This window comes from Amphiprion ocellaris, chromosome 16 (genome assembly GCF_022539595.1).
Source record: "Amphiprion ocellaris isolate individual 3 ecotype Okinawa chromosome 16, ASM2253959v1, whole genome shotgun sequence".
NCBI lineage: Eukaryota > Metazoa > Chordata > Actinopteri > Pomacentridae > Amphiprion > Amphiprion ocellaris.
In genome coordinates this window covers 26,850,019-26,867,361 of record NC_072781.1, presented here as the reverse complement: position 1 = coordinate 26,867,361, position 17,343 = coordinate 26,850,019, and the positions used below count along the sequence as shown (strand labels likewise).

General features: G+C 38.5%; 1 protein-coding gene across 3 annotated transcripts in view; it reads right to left on the bottom strand.

Moving 5' to 3' along the window:
- fancl (FA complementation group L) overlaps window positions 1-17,343 on the bottom strand; it is a 34,443-nt gene that overhangs the window by 4,057 nt on the left and 13,043 nt on the right. For 2 of the 3 annotated variants that reach the window (XM_023277255.3, XM_023277256.2), the window contains exons 7-10: window positions 12,253-12,321; window positions 5,261-5,411; window positions 4,992-5,075; window positions 2,606-2,651 (exon numbers count right to left, since the gene is read on the bottom strand). In XM_023277255.3, the coding sequence (XP_023133023.1) occupies window positions 2,606-2,651; window positions 4,992-5,075; window positions 5,261-5,411; window positions 12,253-12,321 (350 nt within the window). Of the gene's footprint in view, window positions 1-412; window positions 495-2,605; window positions 2,652-4,991; window positions 5,076-5,260; window positions 5,412-12,252; window positions 12,322-17,343 lie in introns of all 3 variants that reach the window. The other variant, XM_023277253.2, reaches the window with a different exon arrangement.

Here is a 17,343-nt window from a genome sequence, read left to right as displayed (position 1 = left end):
CGGCGACAGCGGATAAACACAACGCCCTTTCAACCCATCCGCAGGGAGGGGAGGGGAAAGAAAGAGTGTTTAAAAAAAGAGAGATAAATGGTTTTGCGTGATTAAAGCAGTTTGATAGTGCAGAGAATTCTGCCATCTTTGTTATTCTAATGATCTTATTTGTAAACAACCCAATTAAAGGGGAATTTGTGCCCACCTCTTAGAAAAAACAAAACACAGAGAAAGAAAAATATGGAAATAGACAGAAAAATAGGCAGCAATGTACGTCCGCCCCCTTATAACTTGAAGCTCAAACAGACACACAAACAGCAAGATGAATGCAGAGATGTAAACACACTCGCACAGCTCCTAGAGGTAATCGTGATGGGAACGGACATGTTTGAAATGGAAAGGGGGCAACTGTGTGACATACAGATTTTTCGTGGGTGGCAGGTGACGGGAATTCGATCTCCAAAACATCCCGGAGGTTGTGCAAGACGCTGGAGTCCGGGTTCCTGCCAGCAGACCACAGACAGCTCCTTCACACACTAATTAACCACATGCAAATGAGCCTGCAAAGACACTGAGGGATGATTAGGAGACTTTCACCACTGGTACATAAAAAGGAAGTGGTGGGAGAATTTCCTGAGATGTGTCATGCAGGGAGGCAAATGTTAAAACCTGTGGTGAAATTAAAAATCTGTACTTCGGTTCAAAATGAAGAGTAATTATTTTTTTTATTTTTTTATTTTTTTTTTTTTTAAATTTTCCCCCTGAGTGATAATCAGGTGGTTCCCTGCCCTTAGAATAGTTGAAATAGTATGCAGGTTTAGACACTGATGATGCTGTTGGATGTCAGATGAAAAGAAAACTACAAGTATGAATAAAACAAAACCAACAAGAATTTGTTTGTTTCATATTAAGTGGCTTGAAGTCGGAGAAAAAAATGCTGAATGGAATTTCTTGTCCTGTGATTTTGTATGAAAATGCATGCGAAAAAAGGCAATATAATGTGACCATGAACACAGTTAGCTACACTGAGCCTCACTTTTTAAGCTATTTGTTTGCATTTTGGAAAGGAAGGATGCAGAATGATTTACTCAAGAAAACTTAAAAACCAGGTCGTTCTCAAGCAACCTAAAGTGTTCCAGTTCCTGCCTCAATATATGTATATGGTGACTTACCACGTTGGCTGTGACTTAAGCCATGTTTGTAGCCTTCACTGTATGTCTTACTCAGCTACCCTGCTATATACAGAATGATGCTATTTGTTCCTTTTTTAGCAACCTTTGTGAAAAAAAAATAGTGTCCAACATGGATAATAGGACTTTAAATTAAACTTCTGAACCTCAAAAACTTTTGAATGGGTTTGCAAGACATGTGATCTTAAAAAAACACCAAATTAAACCATTCATCAGCCATGATTAGTAAAAAATAGAATTCTCACTTGCTACATGCCCTTATGTCTGTAAAATTAACCAAATCTAATCTTAAAATCAAATTTTTTCATCAAAAACAACTGATGACTCATTAAAAACTTTTTCAAATATAAACTGGATTCTGCACTGCTGGCAGTGTTTGAACAGAGCAGATAGGAGACAAAGCTGGAGATAAATTAAAAATTAAAGTATTAAAATATCCATATTATGTAGAGTCACTATTTTTTCCACCTGTGGGTAATTGGAAAAACATTCTACATGTTGATCCCAGGTGTTTTCAATTTTTGTAAAATAATTAATCAGAATAATAATTGAGTTTATTTGTTCGGCCGTCGATATTGGTTTGCATATAAAATAAAAAGCTTGTCTGGTTGGAAATGCATCACGCTATTGTCCTTTCGTATTTTTATTATTCAAACAGATGTCTAATAAGCACACAGCTTTTTTAAAATTATTCCTTTGCATCTGTTTTAATGAAGTGTCAACCCACCCTGGAGTCAATGTTGACTCTGGAAATCCTGACTGTGACTCTTTAGCTTCTAAATGCTTTACTATGGTCGCCAGCTGTTTACTGATTGGGTAGCAGGTAGTGTGCAGTGGGTCCATCTACGCTTTTCTAGCTGAAAACAGCTGCTTGTTGCTGCTGGAAACGAGGCTGATGAGAATGAATCAAACTGCTAACTTTGCGGGCCCGTGAACCAAAACAACAACCAGAAAGACACTAAAGCGCTTAATAGAAAGTGTGAAGTCAGATGATAATTTTCTGTGGTTTTGTAACTAAAAGTGACTCCTTTCACATTACACATGGTCTTGGCAAGTGCAGCTTTAAATGTGTACATTCTCACAAGGCCACAGACTGGGTGGGAAATTCAGGATTGAGTAGATGGAGTAACACATTGCTGGTTTTGTTTTTTTCATTTGATTTGCTGACAATAACCTAAAATCACATAAAATAATCAAACTGACATATCATGCATGAAATCTACCAAATTCTTAACAAGTGTAAATCATAACCCTCAGTTACAAAGTTTGAATTGCACTGTGACAGTGTTTTAAAAAATAAACTGGAAAACAGTAGATGGCGATCATAAAATGAAGATGTTAATGGGCTATAAAAAAAAAAAAAAAACATGATTCTTTTGCACGCTCACCTGGTCCAAACCCCACACTGAAACAGAGAATCTTACCACAAGTGCATGTTGGCATTCAGCTTATTCCTCAGCGGAGTCACGACTGCAACAACAAAACAGATTATTAGGCACTGGATGTAAATTCTAATAATAATAACAACAGCCTTAATTTTGAGTTGATGTCGGTTTTCACACACTTCCAGCATCTGCAGATTTGCCCTTATTGTAGATAAGTCCTTGGAAAATTGCACTGGCTGTAAAAAAAAAAAACAAAATGCATTCTGCATACCCTAAAACAGCATCTCCTATTTGACAACAGCCCAGTTCACCACAGACGGCGGCGTCACCGCTGTCAGATATGAACCATCATTGCTTCCTCTGTTCCACAGGGAAGCTTCGTCTCCGTGCAGCACTCATCACTTTCACTATTTGTTATTCCTACATGCAAAAAGCAATATTTCTGTGCGACCCCCCGTATTTGAGGGTCGCCGCCTGCCTCCCGTCTTGGTGGCTGAAGTGTGCATGTGTTTAATATCTTTTGAGTTGCATTGCTAGGCAACAGGCTAGGAGTTGCGTGACCTTGGGTTTACAGAAACAATGGCCGACAATTGATGGGGACTTAAATAGAAAGCTGAAGCCCAAGCTCACAGACTGGCTCCAGTGTCAGAGGGCTGCGAATGAAAACATGCCATTCTAGAAGCAAGTCCTCCGACATGACGACACACAACAGTCAACACAACCAGCCTGGCTGAAGATGAGACACGTGGAGATTAGAAGAAGAAGTGCCATTCCTTTTTCATCCTGACGGCTTTTCACTGATCTGATCTGGGTAATGGTGGCTCAGGTGAGAATTGCACTTTATTGCCTGGGCTGCTCCTTGGCTGGCAGAGTGTTGTGTGAAAACAGGTAGGATACATACACAACTGCAGTGATACAGGCTCTGTACAGTCAATTTGTGATGAAACAAGTAATCAGGAAATGATCACTATGTTTCAAATGAATTGCTGTTAGTGACACTAACCTTGTCCACTTCTCTGAGAGATTTTATAGACTATATGCTCCTTTAAACACATGCTAAAGACAGTCCCCTGTTCTAAACCTGCACCAAAATGTAATGTGTTCTGTTTTGAGAAATGCTCCACCTCTCTCTATTGGATAAGTAGTTTTGCATAATCTTGCTGGCAAACAGGAGTCAACCAAAATGGGTTTACAAGGCTGGTTCCTACACTGAATGTACCGAATACTGATATGAAGAAAGAATGAAAATCGTGGTATTAAATTTAGAAGAACACATTTCACTGAAATGCCTTTGTTCATTCATGTTTGGAACTTTTACAGTGATTTTCCAGTTTTGACAACATTTACCACATAGATTTGCTAATTTTCTTTGTGAAATTACTGATTTTCAAAGTTCTATAGTTGTCTCCCCTTTCTGACAGATTGTACAGACTGGATTTCTCATGATAATCTCTTGAAACAGTGTCACTGCTTTTGTTAATAGCCCCAAATGCAAGTGGACTTTTTTGTAACCAGGGTTTTTGCCACTTCTGCATAGATCCTAGCCTAGATTTTAGTGCAGCTTGTTGGGGATGTACACAGCCTGAAAAACACAATAAAACAAACAAACAAAAAAACCAACCTCCTCTGCTTGTTGAAAAATAAGTACATGACTTATACATTGATTTACAAATGCTTTTGTTAATCTTCAAAAAAAAGAAAGAACTGAGCATTCATCAAAGCTAAGGCAACAAAGAACAGTGTCCCTCAAACGGGCAGATGTTTTGTTTGCTATATTTATGCGCTTTGAGATGTAAATGTGATAAAATCTCAGTTCTGTGCAAGTGTTAATAATACAAAAAGGCAGGCTTATTCATTATTTTGATAGAAATGTGGAAGGCACAAATTTGCATGTGTTACTTTTTAGGTTACAATAAATAAAAGCATTTAATTTTTATTTTGTTTGTTTTTTGGAGGGGGAGGGGGGTCTGGTTATGACTCCAGAGTAGATTCTATAAGCCCTGCTGCTGAAACCAAACCAGACCCTGCTTGACAGCTGACCTGCTGATCTTTGAGGGAAAGGATCCATCAGAGACTCCAAGAATAGAAAGTCTACAATGGTTGGTACATTACATGACGCTGATGGAGACGCAGTCACCTATTTTATGAGGAAGCAGATAAATGCTGACCAGACACTCTGTATGGATCAGCTATTTATTCTTTTGATCACTACCACCTGCCTTACTAGGTACCCTAAAAGTAGCTTAAATTTGCTCCCAGCCCTCACAGCTACCCAATAACTGTATTATAATGAGAAGAGGATTTCCCATGCTATAATACGGTGTGTCAGTTTTGAGGGTGTAATAGTGCAGATACACTTCTTATGCTCTTGCACTGCCTGAAAACACACTTTGAAGTGTTGCCATGTCTCTGGGGTCCTACCCACCATGCTCTGCTCCCAGCAGACAGCACTCTGGCAGCATCTTTGGGTGTCTGGGATCCACCTCCACTTTGATGGATACGTTGTTTCCTATACACACAGACAGGAGTACACTTGTTACTCTCTTCTCATATGGACTGATGAGTGTCAGTGTAGGTGTGATATTCAGTTGGATGATCAACATTAACCTGTGAAGTCCAAAGAGACACTGTACAATGCATATACTATGCAGTGCCTCACTTGTCTTGAGTTAGCATACACGTGTTAAACTGTACCAATGGCAATTCGCCGCATAGTATCGGACCGGCTTGGTTTCTCTGGCTCCAGAATCCAAGTTTTGGTGTCAATTTCATCTAGAACATCCCAGAACTCTGCCAGGGACTGCAGACATAGCAGGAACTGGCTGTGGATCTGCTCCAGAGTACTCTAGAAGACCAGACCAGAAGAGCCACAGAGGTGAGTTACAGCACAAGAGTAACGTTAAGTGTCCAAAGTCAGTTAAGTTACAAACAACCACTGTGTCATTTCAATGACTGCAAGTTGGTAACCGTCTAGAATTTGACATTGAGTCATTTGAAGAAATAGTGAAATATAAAGGTGTGTACTGAAGGGATAGTTCTGCATTTTAGGAAAAACAATTACATTCTTTCTGAGTTACATGAGAAGATTAATGACATTCTCATGTTTGTGTCAGTACAGAGCTGGAGTGATTATTTTAACTTGGCATGAAGACTAGAAGCTGGAGAAACAGCTTGCCTGGTTCAGTTCAAAATGACAACTTTCTAACTTGTTCTTTGCATATCTTGAATGAGTAATCAAACTTTGGCTTTATACACTTATACACATGTACAGACTCATCACAGTGAAGTATATTTTTGCCTGTACAGATACCAGTACCTGACCTGATATAGCACATAAGCTAGATATGGTTGCTTTTCAAACTTAGGGACATGAAAACATGCTTCCCTTTCCTTTCCCCCTCTGCTCTTACTTACTAATCTGCAAGTGTAAATACAATCCTTTGCATGTCATCCTTATTCTTTGTCTATGCATAATTAAAACATTCATTCTCCAAGCTGCTTCTACAGTTGTGGTGGTAACAGGGAGCACAAAGATCCTAGTCCTCCGTGTCAACAGAAACTTCTTCCAGCTCTTTCTAGGAGGATCCCCAGCCATTTCTAGGCTAGCTGGGAGATTTGAGGGGTGATCACAAAGTTTCAATGCTGTTCATGGCACCAGAAGAGCTGAGTTTGCCGGTCAGTCTTTGTCCAGACACTTACCCAGGATTATTAAAAAAAAATAATGTATTTTCCTCATAATGACACCATTTTTTAGACCCAGAAACTATGAAAACAGAATGAATCTATGGATTTTCACTTTTTGAAGGTATTTGAACTGCTTATGCTTGTGTTGTGTGCCATACAGTGGAAAAAACAACTTTAAATAATGAAAATCACCTTTTTCTATATTATTCCATTTTAAAAAATTATAAATTTTAAATTATAAACATGTATATGTCTATTCATTGATTCATCTGTCAACCAAAGTTTATTAAATTGAAAAACTTTACTTATTGTGTCAAATATTGCTATTTGACAAAAATGCGATTAATTGCGTATAATTAATTACAAAGCCTGCAATTAATTTGACTAATGTTTTAATCGCATCCCACCAATAAAAAAACTAAAAACTTTCTCAGGGAAATTGAGGTTACCACTTACTGGCATTTTCAACATGATCTTCCACTTTCCAATATGCCACAGAGAAAGCTATTAATCTATTAATGCAGACAATAACCAGCATGCTGATCAACAATGACACTAATCATTAGTTCAAGTGAAGGATAAATAAAGCTAATAGATGTTTGAGCTCTGTCCAGCAGCAGCATGAAAAGGTAAGTTTAGGATTAGGCTTATGGTCAAGTGTGCACTCAGCCCTATCAAAGTGAATGAGTGACGGTGGCCAGGAGAATATTTAAATTTCACTATTAGTCGGTTAGAATACCACACTGAAAAGCTGCAAATGCAGAGGTTGCCTACTGCCACGTTTCATTTGAGGAAACTGGATTGAAGTGAAAGCGCGGATAGCAAATGACCAGTGGGTAAAAACTGTAATAACTTAAGGTGCACACACATGTCCACATACATACACACACAGAGAAGAGAAAGGGAGGCTGATAAAGGTGTAGGAGAGGAATACAGATGGAATGAGAGGGAAAAAATTAGGGGAAAAAATGAACCAAAAATTATGGGTCATTGTGCCAGCACAGTGCACACAATTAAGCATCGTCCAGGTGCTGAGAGCCTCAGCAATTACAGCCCAATTAATGCCAGAGGTATGATTATGGTTACAGCTCAGGATAACTACGCTAGGCCCAGTTCAGAAAGAAGAAAAAAAGGAATAAGGGCTGGTAATTGAATTCCTGCTGCATCTGAGAGAAGAACATGAGTGAGAGCGGAAGACTGTAGGAAAGTATGAAAGAGACTGAATCTGAGCTGAGATTTGCTAATTGGCCATCTCAATCAGTCCTCTTTATCTATTTATGATATCTCTGACTGACCTCAATTTAGCTCCTGAAAGCAACCGGGCTGAAAGAATTCACTTCTCTTTGCTTGGAAGCTGTTAAATTTCACAGTTTTTTACCCTTTTTCAGTAACTTCTTCTTTCACTGAGCAGCTATTATTATTCAATGTCTATTGTAAAAATGTTATTCCTGAGAGTCGTCTCATCCCGTCTTTTTAAAATTGCAAAAGAATACATATAATGTGGCTGCTGATGGTTGCGAGCGTTGTGACTGTGCTTACATATGTGTTAGAACCTAAAGTAAATATGTGTCATAAGGAACTATATGTCCACCATAATCTGTATGGAAAACATGAAGTGCAAAACACAATCAGGTAAAGTGATTGTTAATCGTTAGTTTATGGTTTACATCATGCCAGCGAGACCGGCTTTCTGTATTTTTTTGTGATAAAAACGGAGGCCAACAAAGTAAAAAATGCTTTCAGTGTCTTACACAACATGAGGAACACCCATGTTTAATTGTTGACTGTAACTGATAATGTAATTTGCATGTGAAATTCAGATTTTACAACTTTTTTTACACGGAGGAACCAAAAATCTATGACCTCCCACAGATGAAGCAAATAACATGAATTAGTGTTATTTAATATATAATAATCAATGTTATTTAAGAATGATATATATATATATATATATATATATATATATATATATATATATATATATATATATATATATATATATATTTGAATTGCCAGTTATTTTGCACATACTCATAGAGTTAGGGTTAATGTAATTTTGTTTTCTCTGTATTAGTTCATTGATATCATAAATGCGACACACTATATATTTTTTTTATACATAGCATAAAGGTGTTTTCATTGCTATGGAAAACGGGTCCGAATGGCTGTTTGACTGTTAAAGGTTGTCGACCCCTGGTCTGGGAGATATAAAACACTGGTTCATTAGCACAAACAACCCCAACTGGAATCCCCCAGACTTAAAGAACATTGTATTAGATGGTAACTGAATGGTCAGTTATTAAAGTCAACTGTAGTCAAACTGTTTTAGGATTGATTTGCAGAAGAATTAGCACTTAAAGATTGCCCCCTTCAGAGTGGGTTACAGTCCAAATTAACCTACACTGATCTGACAGTAGAAAATCTACGTGTATAAGGCCAGGTAAAGAATTCCAACAACATTGCACTGAGAAAGCGTAAACATCTGAAGCAAGAAAAACTGGGGGTGTTTTTCTTTTAATGGGGTAGTCAAACCTGTGTATATTGATGGAACCATGAACTCTGCAGTGTACTGGTTAAGAATGGATGCAAACTTAAAATTAAAAAAAAAAAAAAAAACAGACAAAAAAATTTCACAACAGAAGTAGATTTTTCAGTATACAATGATCCAATGCAGAACACCCATCTGCTCAAAACTGTTTTATCCAAGAGAAAATTAAGGTATCAGAATGGCCCTACAAGAGTCCTGACCTAAATCTCATAGAGCACCCATGGAGAAAATATTTAGCTCACCTACGCTGTCAACTGAAAGCTTTGCTGTTGTAACATAGACAAAACTTTGACCACAGCTATTGTTTGGGATGAAGTGGTATAGCTAATGGACGGATGGATCAGTATCCATTCTCTTATCATTTAAAACTTACACTACTTCTTTGCTTGACAAGTGTGCTTGTGCTATCTTTCTTTCAAATAAATTGCATTTGCTCTGTGTCTTGTATCATATCTAATGCTGTGAAATTTATACCTATTCAAGTATGGCTTACCTGTCTAAATACTTTTTGGAATACTTTTCGCAAAAATATGGACAAGTTCCCAACTTCACAAATGTACACATAGTAGGTAGTCTGCACCAAGCAGGAGCACAACCTTTACATTTATGACATACTGCACTGGGAAACCAAAATACAGTAGAAATATTGCAGAGGCATGCTATGATATGTATTCAACAGGGGCTTTGGTGTCCACTGTTCAGTCAGTCGCACACACGTCTCACATTTTTTTTTACTTTGAAACTTCCTTCATCCCTTAATACATGTACTTTACAGCTGCTTGCAAGCACAAAGGACGCACGCACGCACACACGCACGCACACACACACACACACACACACACACACACTGAGGTTTATTTCGCTTCCCATTCTAGTTCCACACAAATGCACATAGTGGCACGTCTTGGCCCTGCAACAGAGCAGGCAATAATTACTCATTCAAATGAACATGTCAGGACTGCCGACAGACAGGCCCTTCCCCCCGCCACGCACACACACACACACACACACACACACACACTTGGCACAGATGCAGGCTCATACACACACACACACACACATATATATATACACACACGCACACTTCATGTTGCAGTGTGGGAGAGATCCATCAACGACCCAGCAGGCAGACAGGCTCCATACGGTAGCGCTGTTCTAAGCTGGTCCTCACTGTACGCCTGCCATGTATCAGCTCGGCAACACACACACATACACACAGATACGCCCGCACATTAGCATCTCTATCCTCAAATTCTCTTTCTCACCATCCTCTCTGATTTTTGCCTACATCGTCACTCAGCACACACATATTTGTGACATATGCATTCCACAGCTCCTTCCTCTCCAAACAAATCCTCTCTCCCAAGGTCCAAAATTGAAATGGATCTTTACAAAGGTAGACATTAGGAACACACAAGGGAAAAAACAGTTCAGTGAAATGCTCAAATATAGAGCAGTATTTATTCATTTATTTTTTTTTTAAATGATGGACAAAATAACTGTAACTGTTAAAAAAAAACTAAGACATCTATGAGTGTGTGAGACTGAGTAAGTGGGACTCAGACTCAGAGGTAGTGACAGAGATGAAAAGCAGCGCCGGAGTGAAAGAAGCAAAATGGCAAATAACAATAAAGAAAAAGCACAGAGACATAAAGAGCCCACAGTTGGTTTATATCAAATATCAAAGCATTTCCATGCCAATTATAGTGGACTAAATTTGAGGGGCTGAAGGAAAATGTCTTAATCGAGCAGGTGGAGACGTGTTTTGTCAAATTATGCAATGGGTGGCAGAGGATGAGTCGAGTTTATTTTTGCAGCCCTTAATTGGAGTTTGAATTTTGAAGGGCCTAAAAACAATAAGATACAAAACTCTGAGGTTTAAGAATGAAAACATTTTTTAAAAAAAACTAATGGAATAGGCGGATTCTTGAGACATAGTAGGTGGAAATTTGTTATGCCCTTTGCAGTACTTTGGTTCCTGCTCATAGTAATACTACTACAAGTCCACGCCTTGCCCACTGTCACTCACAGATGGGGATGAAAGAATGTAAAAACAGTTTACAGATTTTTTTGAAATCATAATTACTAAATGCAGCTGATATCTATAGCAGAAATGTTGTTCAACCTTTGTGCCAAGCATGAATCCAGCTGAACAGAGCTAGAATGGGACAGCAGTAGATACTATTAAAGACTGAAACAAACATTACTATCGACCGTCATGAAACTGAATAGGATTCTAAGCAGGGTTAGACAATAATGCAGCAGTTTAGTTATGGAAAGCGTGACAAAAACTCAGGGGTCACTAACTGGTGGAACACAGTCTGGATCCGGACCCAGACGACGTTTTATATGGACCCGGACCTGTAGTCAGTAAATTGTAACGGAATTTTAAATTTGACAGGTCGCTTCTATTTTACTGGTGCAGCTGTTCCAGTGTTTATGGCGTTGGTTATCAGCTCAGGAAACACACAGACCATTTATGTACAAGTTCAACCATCCCACGTGACGCTACTCAGCCAATGAAGTCTCTGACTTGCAGGTGAGAAACATCGCAGCTCAGCAAACAGTTGAGAGGCGAGAGACAGATGAGAGGAGGACAGACACATGCTGACCATGTTTGGCTCAACATACAGCAGGCAGCTTTCTTAACTAATCAAAACTTAACATCGTTCCAGACTCATCAATGAACACCAAATGTGTCTGAGACATAGACTGTATAATATAGATTATATTATAATCTATACAGTCTATAGATTATCAGGGCCATTCTCAAACCATAGACTGTACAATAATATTAGACAGTCTATGGTTTGAGAATGGCCCTGACACCATTCAGGCCACAATTCCAAATAGTGTCAGGGCAAGCTACAGCTGAGTTCTCCCATTAAGCAGCAGGAGATACAAGGGGAGTGACATAAGACAGAGAAAAAAGGATTTAAAAAAAAAAAAAAAAGATTTAGGTATTGTTAAAGATATATATATACTTAAGTTGGTTCAGGGTGTTCAGTGATTATTTTTCCAAATTCTGCATGGACGAGACTTTCTCAGCACTTTTCACACAGTGATCTGCTCCTATGGGAAACCTTTTTATTTGGAAGGTGCTCACAGGAGGAAGTACAGAATTTTCCTGCTCTTGAAAGATGAATTTGTGTTGTCTGTTCTGCAAAAACATGCCTTTGAACACAAAATGTGGAAATTTCAACAACTTATTTGGTGATATATTGAGGTGCTTCTATATATTTGGGTGCTTTCTTTGTCCAGAGTGAATGTATTCTTTGCTGTCCCAATCAACAGAGCACTGATCTGCTTTATTGTCTGTACAGTGGGATTTGAGCCTTGTGGGGAACGTGAAGCAATGTGAGAGTATGTCAGAACTATTTCCTGTGTTTCTCTGTGCTTATTTTGTATTTTCATTCTATTTCACGTCTGAATAAACAGTGTACAGAGCACATACCTGTGCAGTCCATGTTAAAGCCAAAGGGACTGGTAGGTCAGCTGAGCATTCAGGAGCCTCCGCAGGGTGCTGTGGATGCAGTAGATGAGTTAAGTTTGTAGCATAAATTAAGGCTCAGTTTAAATGTAAAAGCTACCAAATCCTCAGCAACCCTGGTTTAATAAATCTGGAAGAGAATGCCAGATATTGCAATTTTGAGTTGCTGTGATAATACATAAATTAAATAAAGAAGGCCCTGCCATTTAAATAGTATCTTCTAGCAGATCCTTTTCACATGTAGGCAAGAAGATTGCTAAAATCCTGAAATAAGCAATAAGCTGTACTACAGATATGTGTGTATATATCCAATTTTGAAAAAATTTGGTGCAGAGCCCTCCAATTTCTTAAATCTCCAATTTACCCTTCATCTCCAAAATCTTGGAAAAAGCAGTTGCCTCCCAACTCTGGTCTCACCTATCCCACAATAACTAGGGCTGGTCTGAATAGCAATGTCTGGGCTCCAGATATTTGGGCACAATTAATGACGAATATCCAAATATTTGGCTCGTCGGGGGAGGGAGGGTTGTAGTGACAGAATATTATTTTTCTATGTTTCTTTATTTATCCGAATATATATATATATATATATATATGTATATATATATATATGTATATATATATATACACACACACACACACACACACACACACATAAAGTAAAAGGCATTTAAACATTTACTTAGTGAATTACATTATATTAACGACACACACACACACACATATACATACATACATACATACATACATACATATATACATACATATATACATACATACATACATACATACATACATACATACATACATACATACATACATACATACATATATACATATATACATACATACATACATACATACATATATACATACATACATACATACATATATATATATACCAGTGGTGGACTCGATTAAAAAAATTTATCTAATTAATTACAGGCTTTGTAATTAATTAATCACAATTAATTGCAGTTTTGTCAAATAGCAATATTTGACACAATAAGTGAAGTTTTTCTTCCGTTTCACCCTCCACCCAGGTTCAGAGTCTGTGTGTCATCCTCAGCAGCACTCTATCTTTTTAATGTCACATTAATGACATCAACCAGTCAGCCTATTTCCACCTACGAAACATCAGTTGTCGCCACGCCTTCCTCACTGCCCGTCACTTCCTGTCTGGAATATTGTAACTCACTCCTCTTTGGCCTCCCTCACAAATCCTTCCATTAACTTCAACTGGTTCAGAATTCAGCTGCCCGTATCATCACTTGGATTCCCTCCATTTAACCACATCACTCCCGTCCTTCAACAGCTCCACTGGCTCACAGTTCAGTTCCGCATCCAATTCAAGGTTCCAAAATTCCTGGCTCTAAAAAGTTCTGGCTCTATAGGTTCCAATTGTACACAGGAAAAACTAAAAATTCAATACACTGCTTTTCTACGGCTCAGAATTTTTTTCCCATTATTTTTCATGGTCAAAACGAGAGATCAGGTGGCTGATCTCAAAATAAATCAATACTGAATTTTATATACAGCGTTAAAGTTTTGCGAGGCCAGAGGGCATGGTGACTTCATTGACAGTGTGGACTGGAATGATTGACAGGTCAGGCAGCCTAGACGCTCACTCACCATAAACTCTGTTCTCCTCATTTGGATTTATTTCTGATGTAATAACTGTTTGTTTAGCAGCAGAACATTTTCCACAGACAGTTTTTCTGCCCAGTTTTCCACCTTAGTAATAATAATAATTTCCTGCCTTAAAATGACTCAGATGTAACTTTACACCTCTGCTGCCTTTAAAATGTGTGAATCTGACTTCCCCGACAACCTCTTCACCCCATCTCCTCACTCACTGCAGTTCCAGCACACCAGCTCACTTATGATTCCGCTCAGGTACTGTAAAGCTACTCGACGCTACACAATGGCGGACAAAAGTTGTAAAATTGGAGTAATTCAGCCTTACATGACATAACCATAAACTGGTCCTGAAGAGGAATAATGATGCAGCTATGTCATGTTGCAATAGACAGGACTGGCTCTTTAGGTTTGCTATGTATGAATCCTCTGCATTCTAAATTTATGGTTTAGAGACTGCCATAAGTACACTGCCATTTCAAGCTGGAAATACTCAGCCATGGTGCAGAGTTCGCTCATGATATGTCTTCAAGCATATAAAAACTTCACATGAACATGGTAACAAGGTAAATTAAAAAAAAAAAAAAAAGGTTTTCACAAAAGGGGGTCTTTATAAAGACATCAACAGGGTACTGTTGCTGTCTTAATGAAATTAAGATAGTTTAATAACCATGATAAGGCGCAATATTGGGCGTCTCGACATGCCATAGCAGTTTGCATGTGCTGTAGGAGGACAATGTTCTGCATTTAAAAAGTTTGAAAGATTGGGTCTTTTTATAGCCACTGCAGAATCTAAATCAAAGAGTAAACTATAAGAAAATATTTTATGCTGTATTTCTAAATTTAACAAGTGAGTAATTATAATAAAAGTAATTCCCCTCCTCACCAATGTTTTTGGCCTCTTACTAGTAATCAGCCCCTATGCATTTTAAACCATCTTTTATTTATGAATTTATAGTAGACTCTGGGATTATTGCTAGCTGGCTTTAATATGTTGCTAAAGTCTTATTAAGTCTTCCATAAGAAGTTTTGGTCAGTGCATGAGCCAGACTTACTCTCACTGTTCACCTTCGTCATCGCACTACTCTGTCCTTTCCTTGTTCTCGTCCTCTCTCACTCCCCTGCCTTCCAAACCTCCATGTGTCCGTGCCAGTGCTGCCTCCTCCCTAGCTGTGCATGGTGAGGGATGACCTGGCGCTGGATCTGGCGGAAGCAGCTGGAGCACAGGGAGGAATCTGAGCTATTTTTACAAGGTGCCAGAGGGGCGAGGAGGGCCAGGTGGGCACAGAGTGGGGTCCCACCACCCTCCCTTTTCCCCAGTGGATGTCATCTGAGCTTAGGTAAGCATCACCTCACTATGCCACCCACCATGCCCAAAAGGTGCAACCCCACTCTGAGAGACTTCCACATCTGCCAGCTACTAGATGCTTCATTTTTATATAAATTTGAAGTCAAAGGCAGGGCTGAGAAACACAATATAACCTTTACATAGCAACAGGTTTTTGTTTTTAGTTTATAATTTAACTTCAACAGCTTTCTTTCTCCTTTTTTGTTTACAATTTCAAGTCAAAATAATACTAACTGCCAGTGATATTGACTGACTATGACTAAAAAATATGAGGACCCTAAATTCTTTGCAAGACTTATTTGGGTTTTAGGCAACTTTGTCTTTTTTTCATTTTAGCATTGTTCTCTCCAATTTAATTGCAAAGATCTAAAAACCTAAGTCAGATGGGGAGAGAAATTTGAGGAGGCAATTATTCTTTAAATGTCCTCTCCAGTCCTGTATTGAGAGTAAAAAAAACCACTCTGCTTTAAATAAACTGTCTCATCATTTTTTTCCCCACAAAAAAGGGCGATTTATTACACTTACTGCAAAAGTTTAGCTGCTCAAAATCAGACCTGTTCTTCACTACTAAGTCCATTCTCATTGTGTGTGTGTGTGTGTGTGTGTGTGTGTGTGTGTGTGTGTGTGTGTGTGTGTGTGTGTGAGAGACACGTTAAATGCTGCATTTAACGCTTCCTTGGGCAGCTCACTGGCTTTGGATGTAAAAACAGCAAAACAGCAAGATATGTTGAGCCTAAAGTTAGACTTCTTAGTGACACAATCTGCATGTGTTGCGTTGCCATGGGAACCAGCATGGATTCAGTTAGTGATGCAGAAAATGCATAAGTATGTTTTTATACTTGGTGCTGTTTTGCATGGCTGTTACTGCAGCTAAAACAACATTTATTGGAAAACTGCTTAGATGAATGTAATTAATCCCAGACAATATTCACCCAGTAATAATAATTTCACTTTGATTTGGTCAGAAAAAAGAGATTTCAACATATTTATCATTATGCAACAGTGTTACACCTAAAGATGCTTGTTGAGTTATCAAGCTTAAATATGTGAAGTGTTTCAGAGCTTAAATGAGCAGCTGACATGTTGGAAATATGCAGCTGCACTGAGAGTGCATTGAGCAGGGAAATCTATATATTAACTAACAATTCTCTGTCAGCGCTTCTCTCTTGCATTATTTGCAGAAACAGTGTTGCTTTTTACCACAATACTTTTTTTGTCTCCATTGTAACAATCTGCTCCTTTTTAACTGAGGTAGTCGGCAAACGAATGGTGCATTTCGCGCCAAAGAAGAGTCGATATGTCGGATGCCCTGTGTTATGTGAGCACTCACAGAGGCCAGTGAAGAAAGTCTGGTTAACAAAGAAAGCTGATAACCACTGATGTGATCCACATTATCTGTGGTTCAGGTTTTAGATTTTGTGGAGCCAGCTTATAAAGAGACAGTCTGGCTATGTCAAATTTGCTTTATAGTACTATCCTCTGAAAAAAAAAAAAGAACCAAATTTATTTTTAAGAAGAAGAGGACAAAGGTAGGACTACACAGCAAGTTTTCTTTACATTATTTTGCTAAAGCAGTCAGGTGAATCTTGAGTTTATTGAAGGGAGTTACAAGCGACATGAGAAGTACTTTAAATTATCAGAATTTTATATTATTTAAGCCTATTCAAATAGAGCCTTACTGTTATAGAGTCTATCAAAGATGCCTCTATATTTCAATAGTAAAATCAACCAAAATCACTGTGTTCCAGTGACAAAATGTCATTAAACACAAACTGTCACCTCTTATCTTTCAATATCTCTGACATGCAAACATTTCAAACGCCCTGTAATACCCCATCATCCCACCAACACTACGATTCCATTTTCTTTTACCTACACTAGGTAGAGGGTTTCTCTCGACAGTGGTGAGCAATGACAGCAGCTATGCAGATGAGTGTGGGTGTATCGGTTTTCTCTATGCATAGAGGAAGGTTTTCCATCATGCTGAGGTCTATGTGGCGATGTTTTATCTGTGCTACATCTCAGTCACAGCGGGTTATCATGTCTCTCCACACCCTCTCCAGTTTGAC